The 15447-nt window shown below is 37.6% G+C and overlaps 1 protein-coding gene across 1 annotated transcript in view; it reads right to left on the bottom strand.

The window, feature by feature from the left end:
- Positions 1 to 15447, bottom strand: part of MROH9 (maestro heat-like repeat family member 9) — a 257235-nt gene that overhangs the window by 105363 nt on the left and 136425 nt on the right. The window contains exon 5 of the mRNA XM_006872660.1: positions 12409 to 12513. Coding sequence (XP_006872722.1) covers positions 12409 to 12513 — 105 coding nt within the window. The remainder of the gene's footprint in view (positions 1 to 12408; positions 12514 to 15447) is intronic.

The raw sequence follows: 15447 nt of genomic DNA, 5'->3' as shown, positions 1-15447 counted from the left end.
TTTTCCATCTCTTTGAAGAATGTTGTTGGGATTTGGATTGGGATTGCATTATATGTGTAAATTGCTTTGGGCAGTATTGACATTTTCACAATGTTCAGTCTTCCTATCCAGGAACATGGTACATTCTTCCATTTTTTGTAAGTCTCTTTTGGTCTCTCAGTACAGTTTTACTACTATTTTTAATTCTTCTACCTTTGCATTTCCCACCACTCATATATCAGTTTGTCATACTAAGGCGGCTTGTGTGTTCCTGTGGCTGGAAGCTATCTATGTGACTCGTATGATAAATACCAGCAGAGTCACCTATGGTGAACAGGCTTCAGTAGTGCTTCCAAACAAAGACAGACTAGAAAGAAAGAGACAAATCACTTCTGAATAGTTTACACCTATGGATAGTGTTAGAATATTATCAGGTACACTGCCAGAAGATGAGCCCCTTACACTGGAATGCACTCAAAATATGACTGGGGAAGAGCTGCTTCCCCAAAGTAGAGTTGACCTTAATGATATAATTGGAGCAAAGCTTTCAGGACCTTCATTTTCTGATATGGTACACCTCAAAATAGGAAGAAAAAGATACAAACATCTGTGAATAATCAGTACATGAAATGTACAAAGTACAAATCCAAGAAAATTGGAAGTCATCAAAATTTAAATGAAATGTATAAAGATTGATATCCTAGGCATTAGTGTACTGAAATGGGCTGGTGTTGGCCATTTTTAGTCAGAAAATTATATGGTTTACTATTCCAGAAATGACAAATTGAAGAGCGATGGTGTCACATTCACTGTCAAAAAGAGCATTTCTAGCTTGAAGTACAATGCTATCTATGATAGGATAATATCCCTACACATACAAAGCAGACCAGTTAATACTACTATTATCCAGATTTCTGTACCAACCACTAAAGTCAATGATGATTAAATTGAAGAGTTCTACAACTTCTTCAGTCTGGAACTGATCAAACATACATTGATAATTACTGATGATTGAAATATGAAAGTTGGAAACAAAGAGGAAGGATCAGTAGTTAGAAAATATGGTTTTGGTGAGAGAAACCATGCTAAAGATCACGTGATAGAATTTTCCAAGTTCAATAACTTGTTCATTACAAATACCTTTTTTCAACAACATAAAAGTCAATTATACAAATAGATATCACCAGATGAAGTATACATAAATAACATTGACTACATCTGTGGAAAGAGATGATGGAGAAGCTCAATATCATCAGTCAAAACAAGGTCAGGGGCCAACAATGGGATAGACCATTATATACTCATATGCAAGTTCCAGCTAAAGCTGAAGGAAATTAAAACAAGCCCATGAGAGTCAAAATTTGACCTTCAATGTATCCCACCTGAAATAAGAGACCATCTCAAAAACAGATTTCATGCCTTAAGATACTAATGACCATAATCCGGAAGAGTTGTGGTATGACATCAAGAACATCATCCATAAAGGAAGAAAAGGTCATTAAGAAGAAAGAAAAGACCAAACGGATATCAGAAGAAACTCTGAAAACATGGCTGTGGGTTGTAGAAAAGCTGAAGTGACTGGGAGAAATGAGAAAGTAAAAGGACTGAAGTGAACATTTTAAAGGGCAGCTCGAAAAGATGAAGGAAAGTATTAAAATGAAATGTGCAAAGACCTGATGTGCTTTAATGCAAAATCATTCAAACTATGTATAACACTGGGAAGAATGAATATTCCAGAACACTTAATTGTGATCATGAGAAATCTGTATCTAGACCAAGAGGCAGATATTCAATTCAGAACAAAGGGATACTGAATGACTTTAAAACAGGAAAGCTGTGCACAAGGGTTTTATTGCTTCACCATATTTACTCAATCTGTATGTTGAGCAAATAATCTGAGAAGTTGGATTACATGAAGAAAAACATGATATTAGGACTGGAGAAAGAGTTATTAACAATCTTCAAACTGCACATGATACTACCTTGCTTGCTGGAAGCAAAGAGGACTTGAAATACTGATGAAAATCAAAGTCTTTAGTATAGATTGCATGTCAATGTAAAGAAAACAGAAATCCTCATAACTGGGCCAATAAATAACATCATGATAAATGGAAAAAAGATTAAAGTTGTAAAAGAATTCAATTTTGCTTGGATTCACAATCAATGAACATGGGAGCATCATCAGTCAAGAAATCAAAGGATGTATTGCATTAAGCAAATCGGGTGCACAGGAGCTCTTTAAAGTGTTACAGAGCAACAAAGGCAGTTTGATGACTATGGTGTGCCTGAACCATGCCATTGTATTTTTCAATAGCCTCCTATGCATGTGAAAGTTGGACAATGAATAAAGAAGAATGCAGTAGAATCCATACATTTGAGTTATGGTGTTGGCAAAGAATATTGAAAGTACCAATAAACAAATCTACCTTGGGAGAAATAGTGCCTGAATCGCCTTAGAAATGAGAATGGTGAGATTTTGTGTTTCATACTTTAAACATGTTGTCAGATATGTTATCAGAAGGGACCAGTCCCTGAAGAAGGACACTTGGTAAAGTGGAGGGTCAGAAAAAAGAAGACCCCCAATTAGATGGATTGGCCCAGTGGCAGCAGCAATAGGCTCAAGCTTAACAAAGGTTGTAAGGAAGGTTGCAGGCCTGGGCAGTATTTTGTTCTGTTGTACCTAGGCTTGCTATGAGTTGGAACCCACTTGTTGGCAACTAACAACAACATACTAATTATTTCTTTGAACTTTTTGAGGAACTACTAAACTGTTCCTGGGCTTTCATTTTTGCATTGTTGAGTTCATAGTGTTTACATTGTGTTCAGTAGCTCTGTTGATGTTTTTATGCTTGATTTATAGATTCACATAAAGAGATGAAACCCAATCATGAGTGTTTTCATTATTGTGACATAACTTAGTAAAATTGTTTAACATATAAGTAATGCTCATTTTAATTATATTCTTTTTTGGCATTATAATTATGTTTTCTCTACACTCTTTTTAAAACTAATTTCTCATCTGTAGCCTGAATTATCTCTTGTTTTAAATTTTTATTTTATTTTTACTTTATTATACAGCTTTCAAAAACATTTCTGGATATCATAATTTGCTGTTATACAGATCATGTTATTACAGAAAATACAATTATTAAGATGAAGAGGTCATAACACTGCAGAAGATGTGGATGTAGTAATCCAGCCTTCATGTTTCAAATGAAGATAATGTATAAGCTCTTTTTTTTAATGAGAAAATAAATATATTTTGTTTCCCTCCTAGTACATGAAATAAAGAGACCAAAAACCATAAGGAAACCATTTCCTTCCCCCACTTCCTTCTCTTTTCCTTCCTTTTCTTTTTAACTGCCTTTCCCATCATCATGCCTACACTCTACTCAGTGAATAATTCTCTCTCCTCCCAATCCTTGTTACTATCACAGAAAGTTTATTATAGAATGAAACATTTTTCTGGAGCTTTTACAGTAGTGAGCTCATACAGTATCTGCCTCTTTGCAATCTACAATTTAACTCAGCATTGTGTCCTCCAGTTCCTACATAATCTAGTGTTTTGTAGATTCATCATTATTGATCAGTGTTTCATAATGTCCCATTGTGTTTATTTACCAAAGTTTACTCAACCATGCCCCTGCTGATGGGCATCTCCATCTTTTTGCTATTGTGAATAATGCTGCAATGGACATGGCGTGCAAATATCTATTTGTGTCACGGCTCTTATTTCTTGAGCATACATGCCAAGTGGAGTCCTGGTGTGGTGCTAAGGGATAATGCGCAGGACCTGAAGTTCAGTTTGAACCACAGGTGGGAATTCACCAGTCTCTCTTTAGAAACCCTATACAGGATTGCTATGAGTTGGGACTGACTCAACAGCACTTAACAACAACAACATATATCAAGTAGAGAGGTTGCTGAGTTATGTGATATTTCTACTTCCAACTTTCTGAAAAACTTCAAGGCCATTTTCCACAGAATTTGCATCATTTTACAGTTCCATTGGCAGTGTAGGAGGGTCCCATACTTTCCACACCCTCTCTCACATTTTTTTTTTTTAACTTTACTATTAATGGTATAGTAAGATGATATCTGGAATCATGGTGTGGCACTGTAGGATAAGCACTGGACCGCTAACCATGAGGTTGGTGGTTCAAATCCACCAGCCACTCCTTGGAAACCCTATTCAGGGTCACTATATATTGGACTATATTAACCACAAGGTCTACATTTTAAACCTACTAGCTACTCCTTGGAAAACCTATATAGGGTCACTCTGAGTTGAAATTACTGGACAGTACTGAACAGCAACATGAGTCAGAACCTACTCCAAGGCACTTAACAACCACAAAATGATTTGTATCTTTCTAATGGCTAATGTGGTGTGGCGCTGCAAGGTTGGCAGTTCAAAACACCCACTGCTCCTTGGAAACCCTATACAGGGTCACTACGAGTTGGAATTTATAGCAGTTTAACAGCAACAGCAATAACAACAATGGCTACCAGCCATTCCTTGAACAGGGTCGCTTTCAGTGAAAACTGACTCACCAGCACTTAACAACAATGGCAATGGCTAATGATCTTCATTGTTTCTTCTTATGTTTTTTTGGGTGCCTAATCGGGCTGCAAACTGCAAGCTCAGCAGTTCAAAACTACCAGCTGTTCCATGGGAGAAAGATGAGGCTTTCTGCTCCCGTACAGATTTACAGCCTCAGAAACCCTGTACACGGTCATTATGAGTTGGAACCGATTCCACGGCACCTAACCACCAAATGTCTTCTTTGGTGAAATGTCTGTTCATGTCCTTTGCCCATTTTTTAATTGGATTTTTTGTCTTCTTCTTACTGAATTGTTGAAATGCTCCATGAATTTTAGACAGTGATCCCCATTTTTTTTCCCCCAAGTCTATGGCTTCCCTTTTTACTCTTGGTGAAATCTCTTGATGCACAGGTGTCTACATTTTGGGGGCCCCAGTCACCTATTTGTCTTCTGCTGTTTGTGTGTTTTTGGTTATGTTTGATATTGTATCTATGCCATGAATCATAGCACCTAAATTTGTCTCTATTTTTTCACTGATGACCTTTATAGTTCTAGGTTTTGCATTTAGGTCTTTAGTCCATGTTGAGTTCATTTTTTTTGTATATGGTGGGAGATATGTATCTTATTTCATTCTTCTGCAAAAGGATTTTCAGTTTTGCCAGCACCCTTTGTTTTATTTATTCCCTCGTTTACTGTATGTCAGTCCTTTCTAAAAGATCAATTGGATATAGGTGGATGGATTTACTTCTGGGTTCTCAATTCTGTTCCATTGATCTATGTGTCTTTCACTGTACTTTCATTGTACATGCCGTTTGAATCTTGTGGTTGTGTAGTAAGTTTTGATATCAGGAAGTGAGAGGCCTGCTACTTTGTTTTATTGTTCAGTAATGTTTTACTTTTCTGGGGTTTCTTTCATTTCCATATAAAATTGGCGATTAGTTTCTCCTTCTCTTTAAACAATGTTGTTGAAACCTTGATTGAGATTGCATTATATCTATAGATTGCTTTGGATATTGCTTCTCTCTATTTTTTTCTTTTTAAAAAACTTTTTATTGTGAATTGAGCAAAGGTTTACAGACAAGACTATCATTTTTACATTGAACAAATCATACACTTTGTTTCAGCTCAATGTTTGCAATCCCCTCCGTGAAACAACAGTTATCCCACTTTCCCACTATAATTCCTATTTCCATCCCACCTTCCTTCCCATCCCTTCTCAACTTTGTCTTTAGGAATATGTTGCCCTTTTGTGTCCCTGCTATATATCTATGTACTGCCTGGAAAGTTGGGCCTTGAGGGTCAGTTTCTTTCCAGACCTGAAGGCAGTTGAGGGCTATAGTCTCAGGTTCTTCCAGTCTCTTTCTGACCAGTAAGACTGGCTTTTTTTTTTTTTTTAAATACTTTTGAGTTTTGTTCCATATATTCTGTTGCTCTATCTGGGATCTTTGAATGTGATCCCTTTCAGAGCAGTTGATGGTGGTAGCTGGGCACATCTGGTTCTTCTGATCTCAGAGACATGGAGATTGATGTTCACATTAGTCCATAGGACTAATTGATTCCAAGCATCTTTGAGCCTCATCACTCTTCTTTCTTCTGCACATAAGACCAATTGCTGCACCTTAGATGTCCGCTCATGTACTCTTTCTTTCTTTTAAAATCTTTTATTGTGAATTTAGTGATAGTTTACGTGGGAGAACATTGGCTTTGTATGCATCCTATTGTATTTCATTTCATTGCAATGATTACAATCCCCTACATGCATCACCATTCAGCAGTATTTGCTTCTATTACCTTTGTTTCTTTTTGTTGTTGTTTTGTTTTTTGACATACACAAAAAATACTCAGGAATATATAGTCATTTAGACAACCCAAGGGCACATACTGCAAGCCTGCCTCCTGGCCACTATCACACAGCCTTTCTCTTTCCACGAGCCTGGAATACTCAACTGCTCTATCTCTCCATATCATCTTTGCCTCCATCTATGGTGTGGCAGCTTCTCTGGATAGGGTCCCACATTCTGATCATGCTCTTCTTCCTTGATGGTCCTAGGGTCCTTTGTTTCTGAAATGTAAGATTAACTGCTCCTCCCTTATGTTACAAAACTACCTTTACAGTTATGACAATTGCAATTAGTCATAATAACAATTACTCACTATTGAATCATAAGAATCTTATCCTTATATTCTTTCACCAGACCCATCTAGACAAGATGAAAACTAGTCAGTGGGGATTCTACCTTCCCTTGAACACTCTGAAACTAAACTCCCTCATGAAAACTTGTACACCAGCCACTTCATGCCTTTATAGCACCCCCCATTTTGGTAGCTAATGTGTAAGTTGCCTATCCCTATCAACCCTGTGTACTGAGGGGATTTGTTTGATCCTTGATGTGAAGACTTCTTCCTTCTCAGTTGGTATTTTGAGCTACTACATCCATAAGTAATAGTGGTATTAACTGGGCTTCCCTGTAGGCACATGGATATTATCCTATCACATACAGCATTGTACCTCATGACTGATCTGGATATGTTCTTTTTGATGATGACTGCAACACCATTCCTTTTCAATTTGCCATTTCATTTTCAATTTGGAGAAGGATATCATGCTTGGTAAGATGGAGGTTCAGAGAAAAAGAGGAAGACCCCCAACGAGATGGATTGGCCAGGTGGCAGCATCGCTGGACTCCAAGTGTGGCAACAGTAGTGAGCTTGGCCCAGAATTGGCCATTGTTTCATTCTGCAGTGCATAGGGTTGCTATGAGTCTGTTCCAACTCAATGGCACCTAACAACAACAACAACATCCATAAGTGTAGGTCAAGTTCTCAAATTTTAGCAATTTTTACTTGTTTCTTCTATCAAGTTTCATTATCTTTCTCTAGTGTAGTGGTTACAAATTGGGCTGTGAACCTTAAGGTCAGCAGTTCGAAACTACAAGCTGTTCTGCAGGAGAAAGATGAGACTTTCTGCTCCTGTAAAGATTTACAGCCTTGGAAACCCTGTGCAGGGTCGCTATGAGTCGGAACTGACTCTACAGCACACAACAACAACAACAACAGTCCAGTTCTGATCATCAAACTATCAAAACTACGTCAAATGGGTATTATCTGAAAGTTTGGACATTCTTGTGCATCTCCTCTCATTTCATATCAGCTGGACATTTCACTCTCAACTCTAGCCCTCCATGGCTAGGTTCTTGTCCATGGGCTTAGGAATCCCAAGGTCTCACCACACTTTGGACCAACCAGTCCTTCCTTTTATCTTTCTCATATCCATGTCAACAGGACACTGTGGAACATGATTGAACTCAGTCCATATCTTCATGCTTCTCTCTATTTTTAATAGACACCTTATTCCTATTTACTTTGGTTTGTATCTTTATTACAAAGAATGTTCTCAAATGTCTGGAAACTTTTGGCTGTCTATTCTTATTAAGAATGCTCTTTGATGATATTTTATGTGTGCACAAAGTTTGGAAACTGGTAGACCTTGTTTTTTGGTCGTTAGGTGGGGAGGCACTATCACACTGCACTATATTAGAATAATGGCATTTATGAGTCTTTCTTCAAGGACTTACAATTCTTTTGAGGAAAGAAATCTTCTAATTTTGCCTTCCAATGGAACCTTCCAAATGGAATATGTTATGTGTGTGACACTGTAGCACTGGACTGCAAACCACAAGGTCAGCAGTTCAAATCTACCAACTTCTCCTCGGAAACTCTAAAAACGGTCACTATGAGTTTATTGTATTTAACAACAACCATCAAGAAGGGGGATGAGAAACAACACAGATTCTTCTATATAAACTTTCAATTAAATGTATCAATTCATGCATATTCTTTCATCCTTTTCTGACTCTCACCTGCAACATTACTTGAGCTTTCACAGCACCAGCCTCTCCAGGCCTCTGAAGGGCACATTGCCTCCATTTGTCCCTACCCACTGTTCATATGTCCCTGCCAATCAGCCTTTATCAGTTACTGCCGTCTTTCTGAAGTCCTTTGGTAGTGCAAACAACTAAAATGTGTGACTTCTAACTATTTGAAACTATTTAGAGAGGGCATCTCAAAAGAAAAACCTGGTAATTACTTCCCAAAATCAGTTATTGAAAATCCCATGGAGGTCAGTGATATTTTGTCCCACATGTGTCACCATGAATTGGAACCAACTGGAATCTGTCCTCCAGATCTTGCTAGCCCATTAAAAACATCTTCACTAATTTTCTTTGCTTCTGTGGACTTTTACTTTTAAAATATTTCATTGCCATCATTCTGTGAGGATTTCAGAAGGAAATAAAATAAGTACATGTAGGCAATCTGCTAGATTTGCTTAGAATTCTCCACCCATCTTCTAAACTCTTGTGTCCCAAATGAATAAACCTAGAAAAAAATTTCTTCCTTTCAATGCTGTAAGATGACATATTTAGCTCACATTTCTTTACTGAAAATGCAAGCATCTAATTGGATGGATTACAAAGTCTGAGTATAAGAGTTTTCTCACCTTGATGGGTAGGTGTAATGGTTATGAGGGGAGAATTAATGCTTTCAAAAATATATCTGACAGAATACAAATAGTAGGAGTTTTAAAATGACAAGGCTTTCTGAGACTCTGGAAGACCTAGAGTATTTACAAAGAAGAAAGTCTTTGTCCAGAGTAATGGAGAATAGAATGGTTGTATTTAGTTAGATAAGGATATATAAAAAAAACTTCATTGATTAACTACAGTGTGTCAGATATATACATGCCTGGACATTGGGAAGTTCAGCTTTATAATAGCATTTATTAACAAAGTTTACTATTTGGTTGTTTTATTCTATATATTTGGTCTCATTAATTTCATTGACTTAAACATCATTAGACATTGTTCTAAAGAAAAAGTTAATCTATAAAGTTTTATGCTTCTATGACTATGATGATTGATGAACTTTCAAGACTATGAGCTCTCCTTGTCAAAATGTCAATGTTCTGGAAAATACTGATGTGCTTCCACCTGGTGGTATGTATGAACATTGCAGAACAGAGTAAGGTTATTCAACTTAGTTTCTCCCATAAATTTCAGTTATAGCTAGATACCGTCATTGTGGGATAATGCACTGGACCACAAGGTTGGTTTGAACCACAAGGTTGGCAGTTCACACTCACCAACCACTCCTTGGAAAACCTATACAGGGTCACTATGAGTCAGAACCAACTCGACAGGCTAACAGTATCAGCAACCTTCAGTTAACAACTTATGAGCGTCTTCTGCTACACATGCTACACATGCTACACATGCACATACACACTTATTGGCCAAATGTAGAAGAGAATAAATTTTGCTACAGCAATGGAAAGAGAAGATAGGAAAAGGCAAAGAAGGAGAAGGAACAAAGAAATATCTTGTTGCTGCCTGAGTGAAACTTACTTGAAAATTTATATTCAGAGAGAAGAAAATGAATAGGCCCTGTCAAATGAAACCCAACCCAACCCACTGCTCTTTAGTCAATAGGGGTTTCAAAGATGTCCCATTTGTTTCCTGTAGAGCAACTGGTAGATTCTAACCACTGACCTTTTGGATAGCAGTCAAGTACTTTAACCACTGTGCCATCAGGGTTCCTCATGTAGTCAGACAGTTGACATCAAATATTTGCTGAGTGTATTTGTGTTAGATCCTGTGCAGAAAGCAGGCTACAGGGATGAACTACACTCAATCTCAGACCTTACTTACAAAGATTGCTATGATGAACTTTATAGACACTTGAATGGACATTCCAAGCCGTTTTTAGACTGCCTTCTCAGGCAAAAGAATCGGATGATTTAGACCAATCTCTCGGCCTTCCATTTGGACTTCATTTGATTAATAGGTGATCAGCATGCTATAAAAAAAATCATGGATTATAAATAAATTATACCTGTGTTCCAAAGCTGATTTTTTTTTTTTTAAAGAGTAAAACTTACGGTGTATTCTGAGGCTGATCAGAGTCTTGGTTGCTTGTTGGGCAAATGCTCAGCTGCTGTTTGGCAGTTTGAACCTTCCCACTGGCAATTTCACCAGTCTTTATCTAACCAGTAAGTCTGGAGTTTTAATGATTTTTAATTTTGTCTCACATTTTCTTCCACTTTATTGTTCTTCTCAGAGAAGTCAGTAGTGGTGGTGGTGGCTATGTGCCATGGATTCAGTCCCGATTCTTTGCGACCCTGTACAGGGTTTCCAAGGCTGTAAATCTTTATGGGAGCAGAACGCCTCATCTTTCTCCCACGGAACAGCTGGTAGTTTCGAACTGCTGACCCTGAGGTTAGTAACCTGATTTGTAACCACTACACTACCAGAGCTCCTTAAGAGAAGTCAGTTGTTGTTGTTAAGTGCCGTTGAGTCAATTCCAACCCATAGCGACCCTGTATAGGGTTTCCAAGAAGCAGCTGGTGAGCTTCAGCCACTGACTTTGCAGTTCAAATGACTTTGCAGTCTGACGCATTAGGCCACAGCACCACACCAAGAGTTGTTGTTGTTGTTGTTAAGTGCCATCGAGTCGGTTCCAACCCATAGCGACCCTGTACAGGGTTTCCAAGGGTGTAAATCTTTACGGGAGTAGAAAGCTTCATCTTTCTCCCGTGGAGCGGCTGGTAGTTTCGAACTGCTGACCTTAAGGTTTGCAGCTACTAAATACCATCTAGTTCTTTTCGTCTCTGGGTTATAGAGGCTGAGGTTAACATGATCCAATTGTCCTTTGGACTATGTGTCTCTATGTCTTTAATTTTCTTTACTATTCTTTGCTCTGGACAGGAAGAAACCAATAGCTTCACCTTAGATGTTCTTGTTGTTAAGTGCTGTCAAGTTGGTTCTGACTCATAGTGACTCTGTAGAGGGTTTCCGAGGAGCAGTTGGTGAGCTTGAACTGCTGACCTTGTGGTTCAAATCGACCTTGCAGTCCAGCACACTAACCCGCAGCACCATAACAGGAGTCCTTAAATAGCCATGCACAAACTTTTAAAAATTCTAGTAGCTACCGTAAAGATTTACAGCCTTGGAAACCCTGTACACGGTCGCTATGAGTCGGAACTAACTCCATGGCACACAACAACAACAACCCACCAAAGTAGGATGTTGACCATTTTCTTTGTGGACTATGCTGTGTCGGTTCGTCTTGATGTCCTGAAAGACTATTGACCATTATCTTTCTAAGTGTTGTTGGTTTTTTAAGAATGGACTTACATACTTGCAGAAAGATGTCCATTTTTATATTATCTGAAATAGGAAAAAGCTAAAATATGCCATCATGTCTATCAGCTGAACAGTTTTTAACCTAAAACTATGGTTAAATGGGTGAAATAAATGTTTATATATTGACAAGAGAATATTGGTAAGACTTTTGTCCAGAGAAAAAATCAAATTGAAGAAGTATATAGAAATGTGATGTAATTTTAGTAAGAAAGACAAGTAAAAGAATTCTGAGTCAGTGTGGGTATCTGTGTGGGGTGTGTACACTGAAAGAAGTTTGGCAGGACACACATCACACTGCACGGCTAGCAGGGGCACTGACGTGAGGAAGGTAGTAAAGGAAGACTTCTTCTCAATCTCTATCTACCGTGTTTTACCATGAAAGTATTGATGCATTACAAGACTTTAAAATAAACACTTTGAAAGTATAGCTTAGGAAATGGAAAATGTCAAAAATTACATACTTACAAATAACATTATGCTTGTGCAAACCATAATGTGTTTTACTTAGTCTTGAGAACACTTCTCTGATTGACATAAAATTATGCAGGACACTGATTCCTTTGTGACACCCCAGCTTATCAGCACAACAATACAGAGCAGGCATCTAGCACACTCAAGTTACAAGACTTAGAAAGCAACATTAAAGAATTGAAATCAGGTGACATGATTGTACTTTATAACTTACATATGACTTGGCTTTCCGGGATGCAACGCTGAGCACTTTGCTTATGATCACCATAATTCTTTTCTGCATGTAAGAACTGTCTTCACCCATCCACACAATAATTTCCTGTTAAAGACACAAGGCTTATCCTAGAATGATGATATTTCCATTTCCCAAAGACTCCAACTTAATTTACTTAGGGGTCCCTATGTTTACTAGCCACCCACTGGTTCTCTGTCACTTTGTCATACTGTGTTGGCTTGTGTGATGTTGTGATTCTAGATGACCACTTCTGAATGTTCAGTTACTGAAAACCTTATGAAGAACAGTGGAAAATTGTCTGGTATAGTGCCTTAAGATGAGCCTCAGTTGGAAGGTACTAATAACATGGCTGGGGAAAAGCTGCCTCCTCCAAGTAGAATTGTCCTTAATGATGTAGATGGAATAAAACTTTCAGTACCTTCATTTGCTGAAGGGGCAAAATTCAAAATGAGAACAACTGCAAGCATTCATTAAAAATCAGAACATGGAATACACAAAGTATGAATATAGGAAAATTGGATGTAGTAAAAAAATAAAATGGAATACATAGAGATCAATATCCTAGGCATTCGTGAGTTGAAATGGATTGGTATTGGCTATTTTCAATCAGACAGTCATAGGATTTCCTATATAGGGATGACAAATTGAAGAGGAATGAAGACACATTCATGGTCAAAAACAGAAGATCTATTTGAAGTACAAATGCTGTCTGTGGCAGGATATTATCCAAATACTTACAAGGAAGTCCAGTTAATACCACTGTTATTCAAATTTACCAGCCACTAAAGTCACTGATGATTAAACTGAGTAATTCTACCAAATTATTCAATCTGAAATTGATCAAACATGCACTCAAGATGCATTGATAATTACTGGTAATTGGCATGTGAAGGCTAGAAACAAAGAGGAAGGATCCGTAGTTGGAAAATACGACCTTGGTGATAGAAATGATACTGAAAATCACGTGAGACAATTTTGCAAGACCAATAGCTTATTCATTGCAAATGCCTTCTCAGACAGAATACACAGTAAGCAAACTGACTAAATCTGTGGAAGAGATGATGGAGAAGCTCAATATCATCAGCAAAAACAAATCCAGGGACCAAAAAATGCTCATCTACAAGTTCAGGATGAAGCTGAAAAAAATTAAAACAAATTCACATGTGTCAAAATATGATCTTAAGTATATCCCACCTGAATTTAGAGACCAGCTTAAAAACAGATTTGATATATTAGATACAAATGACCAAAGTCCAGAAGAGTTGTAGAATGACAATAAAGAACATCATACACGAAGAAAGCAAAAAGTCTTAAAAACAGAAAATGCCAAAATGGATGTTAGAAGAGACTCTGAAACTTTCTTTTTACATAGATAAACTAAAGCAACTGGATGAAATGATGAAGTAAAGGAGTTGAACAGAAAATTTCAAAGGGCAATTCAAATGTTATAACTCAAAAGTCAAATGTTATAATGAAATGTACAAAGACCTGGAGACAGAAAACCAAAATGGAAGAATATATACAGCATTTCTCAGGGTGAAAGAACTGATGAAAAAACTGAAGCCTCAGCTGGTAATATTAAAGGCATGTATGGGCAAAATTGGAGTCCTGGTATTATGGTGTTGTAGGACAAGCACTCGACCGAAGGGCAGTTTGAACTTGAAGCTTGGCAGTTCAAATTCACCAGCAGCTTCTGGGAAATGCTGTATAGGATTTCTGTGAGTTGAAACCAATTTGACAACACTTAACAAGAAAACATGGGCAAACTATTGAATTATGCAAGAAATATCAAAACAAGATGAAAGAAATACAGAACTTATGGTATTAAAGCAATAAGTCCAAGCTGCCCTGAAGGCATTGGTGAAGACTGAGGTTCCAAGAATTGATGAAATAACAAAAATCCTCACCACTAGACCAATAAATAACATCAAGATAAATGGAGAAAAGATTGAAGTTGTCAAAGATTTCACTTTGGGTGGATCAACCATCAACATTCATGGATGGAAGCAGCAGCTAAAAAGTCAAATAATGTGTTGCATTAGGCAAATCTGCTGTACAAGACCTCTTTAAATCGTTCAAGAGCAAAGATATCAGTTTGAGGACTAAGGTGTGCCTGAACCAAGGTTATTTTCAATAACCTCATATGCGTGTGAAAGTTGGACAGTGAATAAAGAAGACAATAGAATTGATGCATTTGAATTATGGTGCTGGAAGAGAATATTAAAAGTACCATGAACTGCCAAAAGAACAAATCGGTGTTGGAAGAAGTACAGCCAGAAAGTTCCTTTAGAAGCCAGGATGGCCAGACTTTGTCTCTAATACTTTGAACATATTATCAGGAGGGACCAGTCCCTGGAGAAGGACATTGTGTTTGGCAAAGTGGAGGGTCAGCAAAAATGAAGAAATCCCTTAACAAGATAGATTGACCCAGTAGCTGCAACAATGAGCTCAAGCATAGCAATGATTGTGAGGTTGGTGCAGGACTAGGCAGTGTTTCGTTCTGTTTTTCGTAAGATCTCTATGAGTCAGTATTGACTCTATGGTATTGACCAAGTTGAAATGTTTTAACAAACTGATGCATCACTGAAGGCACTCACTTGTCTTTGCCAAGAAATTTGGTCGACCTTTTAGAAAAGATCCATATTTGTGCTCATTCCAAAAAAAAGGTGAACCAATAAGATGTCAAAATCACTGAACCATATCTCTAATACCACATGTAAGTAAAATTTTGCTGAAGGTAATTTAAAAACAGTTGCAATCATACATTGACAGAGATCTGCTAGAAATTCAAGCTGAATTCAAGGGGGGCTGTATAACAAGGGATATCATTGCTGATGTTAGATGGATCTTGGCTGAAAGCAAAGAATAGCAGAAAGATGTTTACTTGTGCTTATTATTAACTGTACTAAAGCATTTGACTATGTGGATCATAACAAACTGTAGATAACACTGTGAAGAATGGGTATTCCAGAACACTTAATTGTGCTCATGAGAAACCTGTACATAGACCAAGAAGCA

This window comes from Chrysochloris asiatica, unplaced genomic scaffold (genome assembly GCF_000296735.1).
Source record: "Chrysochloris asiatica unplaced genomic scaffold, ChrAsi1.0 scaffold00207, whole genome shotgun sequence".
In the NCBI taxonomy this organism is placed as follows: Eukaryota; Metazoa; Chordata; class Mammalia; order Afrosoricida; family Chrysochloridae; genus Chrysochloris; species Chrysochloris asiatica.
This window is presented reverse-complemented; position numbering and strand designations above follow the sequence as displayed.